The following is a 2,895-nucleotide window of genomic DNA, read 5'->3' on the forward strand; positions in this document are numbered from 1 at the left end:
TTCTGTAAGCCCCGCTTCAGTGCTGCCCACTCGGTGAAGCGCCCACCCTACCCTCACTTTCTCAGTTTGAATGAATTCTTCTTTATTCTGTGGTCTTGGTTCTTCATGCACATCTGTATCACACCTATTACATTCTGCTTTGTTTTATATTCACTGTGTCTTATGAGTCACATAGCAATAGGATGAGTCTTAGACCTTTAAATCTAATGTGACCCTCTGCTGTCCTTCACACTCAGTAAATCTTTATTGAGGTGCTAGTGTTCTAAAATATTAAGGTGTCTAGGATAAGCTGATAATGTCAGCTCTTGCCTTTCTTTCATTACAGTGTGTATTCAGGTCACCAGTCCATCTTGATTCCTCCTGTGGAGTTGGAAAACAACCTTTTTCTCTGGCTTGCCACTGTCAACCAGTATAAAATAAGAGATACCTTCTGCTCCTATTCAGTGATGGAGCTTTGCACTAAAGGGCTGGGAAACCAAGTGGAGGTGCTAAAGGTGAGAAGCAGCCACAGCAAGTAATCAGTCCTAAGAGGGGTTTCAAAATTGGCCAGGGCTTGATAAAACCAGAGCACGGGTGGCAGACAAACTTGCCTGCCTTTGGCCTTCTTTCTAGCCAGATGACTAAGTGGATATTTTGTAACCTCAGAGAGTTTATTTTGTCCCTTTTCCTTAGTGCATTCTTCCAGAGACCAATCTTATTCTTCATGGAGAGGGAGGGAATCAGGTTGGAAGGCTAAACAGAAATGACTACATAAAATAGTATAGGAAACTCACTGTTTTCCCAGTAAAATGCAAACCTCAGAATAATGGAGATCACTCTCATCTCCCCAAAGATAAGAGTAACTCATTTCTGTATGTATCCAGTGACCGTGTCTGAGAAACCTGGAAAATATTGACCCTAAGAGTAAAAACAAGACAAGAGCTTAGCTACTCAGGGTTCTGGATTTGTTCTGTTGTGTTTTGTTACTAGTTCTAGCAAATAAGGAGAAATCTGAGGGAAAAAATGGGGAAGGGGGAAACATTGCTGAAAAGAAAAGCCTAGGAATTTTTGGTTTTTTGGTTTTGTTATCTCTTTTTTTTTTGATGTTGGGGATAAAACTCAGGGCCCTTGTAGACATGATCATTGTAATGTGATATCTTGACATTTCCTTTTCTGAAAACTACTTTTCTCTCTGTCTGGGATGAGAAAATTGCTCTTGTATTTTTCTGAACAAGGAGGGAGCAGTGACCCTGCCTGTGTAGTTCTTTCCTGACCCTACTAAATAAGCTCCTGGCACTTAATGTCTTCCAGACTAGAGGGATCAACCTCTCCTGCATCCGGACCTGTGTGGTAGTAGCAGAGGAACGACCCCGCATCGCCCTGCAGCAGTCCTTCTCCAAGCTCTTTAGACATTGGTCTGTCTCCTCGGGCTGTCAGCACCACTTTCGGATCAAGAGTCAATGTAGCAATATGTTTACAGGTAAGCTCATGAAATCTTTTTGTTATTGTTGGTTGGTTCTTTAAGATAGAGTCTTACTATAAAGTCCCTAGCTTTGAACTCATGAAGATCCTCCTGCCTTAGTCTTCTGAGGCCTGAGAATTACAGGTGTGAGCCCTTACAATGAACGTAGGGGTCTCTGTAGCAGGGGCTTCAAGACTACACTGCCCTGCTTGAGCCCTGCTCTGCTTGTTTCCTATAGGATCGTAGGCTTTTATTAGGCCTGCTCTTTGTCTTATTTTGCTCATGTATAAAATGAAAAGTTTTGTACGTCACAGGGTGGTTTTGCAGAATCACCAGGTTACTAGGTAAGAGCATTTAAGAGTGGCTCCAGTGTAAATGCTTCCTTCTAGTGGAATGTGCTATATGAGGACAAACCATAAAACTTCCTAAGTCCTATTTGCATTCCTTTTTTTTGTCTTTTTGAGACGGGGTCTCTCCATTGCCCCAGCTGTCCAGGAATTCGCTATGTTGACCAGGCTGGCCTCCAACTCAGAGATCTGCCTGCCTTTGCCTCCTGAGTGCTGGGACTAAAGGCATGTGTCATCATGCCTGGCCTCCATTTTGTATTTTTAATTAGTATGCAGCTTCTTGTTTTTCTACCTGCTCCATATCTTACTTTTTAAAAAATAAGACTGTATGTCTTTTTTTTTTTTTTACTATGTTGTTCTTGGTGGGTAAATAACAGAAAAGGACTAGGACAGATCGGTTTTGTGCAGTTTGGAGGTTTACAAGACAAGTGATTACACGGGTCCAGTTGGTTTTGAAAATCCCTGGGATGGTGGCTTATCTCAGCTCTGTTCTGAACCCAGGGAGTTTGGGAAACTGTCCTGGCTTGGTGGTGTTTTAGTGCTATAGGAAAAACCCAGCAAGCAGTTTTCAAGTTGTTTGCTCTGCCTTATGTCGGATTTTTTTGTGCAGTTTGGAGGTTTACGAGACAAGTGATTGCATGGGTCCAGTTGGTTTTGAAAATCCTTGGGATGGTGGCTTATCTCAGCTCTGTTCTGAACCCAGGGAGTTTGGGAAACTGTCCTGGCTTGGTGGTGTTTTAGTGCTATAGGAAAAACCCAGCAAGCAGTTTTCAAGTTGTTTGCTCTGCCTTATCTCACTTGGTGGAAGAGAAAGTGAGCTTTCAGACCGTTGATGTTTCATATGTGTGGCAAAATTATCAACTTCATGTGAAATGTGAAGAACTGAAAGACTACATTTAAATTTTAAATAAAGTGGGGCGGGAGAGATGGCTCAATGGTTAAGATGGCTCAGCTGTTCTTGCAGAAGACCCAGGTTCGAATCCCAGCACCCACATGGCAGCTAACAACCGTCCATAACTCCAGTTCCAGGGGATCCGAGACCCTCTTCTGTCCCGTGGGCATTGTATGACATGGGTCTACTTACATACATGCAGGCATAACACTCAT

At 42.9% G+C, this 2,895-nt stretch overlaps 1 protein-coding gene across 1 annotated transcript in view; it reads left to right on the plus strand.

The window, feature by feature from the left end:
• Positions 1-325: 325 nt before the first annotated feature.
• The window catches only part of LOC103737962 (disco-interacting protein 2 homolog B), a gene marked incomplete at its 5' end in the record, with an annotated part of 21,820 nt that continues 19,250 nt past the window's right edge, over positions 326-2,895 (plus strand). The window contains 3 exon segments of the mRNA XM_017799271.2: positions 326-494; positions 1,291-1,385; positions 1,387-1,459. Of these exon segments, the coding sequence (XP_017654760.1) occupies positions 326-494; positions 1,291-1,385; positions 1,387-1,459 (337 nt within the window).

This window comes from Nannospalax galili, unplaced genomic scaffold (genome assembly GCF_000622305.1).
Source record: "Nannospalax galili isolate Female #2095 unplaced genomic scaffold, S.galili_v1.0 scaffold4379, whole genome shotgun sequence".
NCBI classification, from domain to species: Eukaryota; Metazoa; Chordata; class Mammalia; order Rodentia; family Spalacidae; genus Nannospalax; species Nannospalax galili.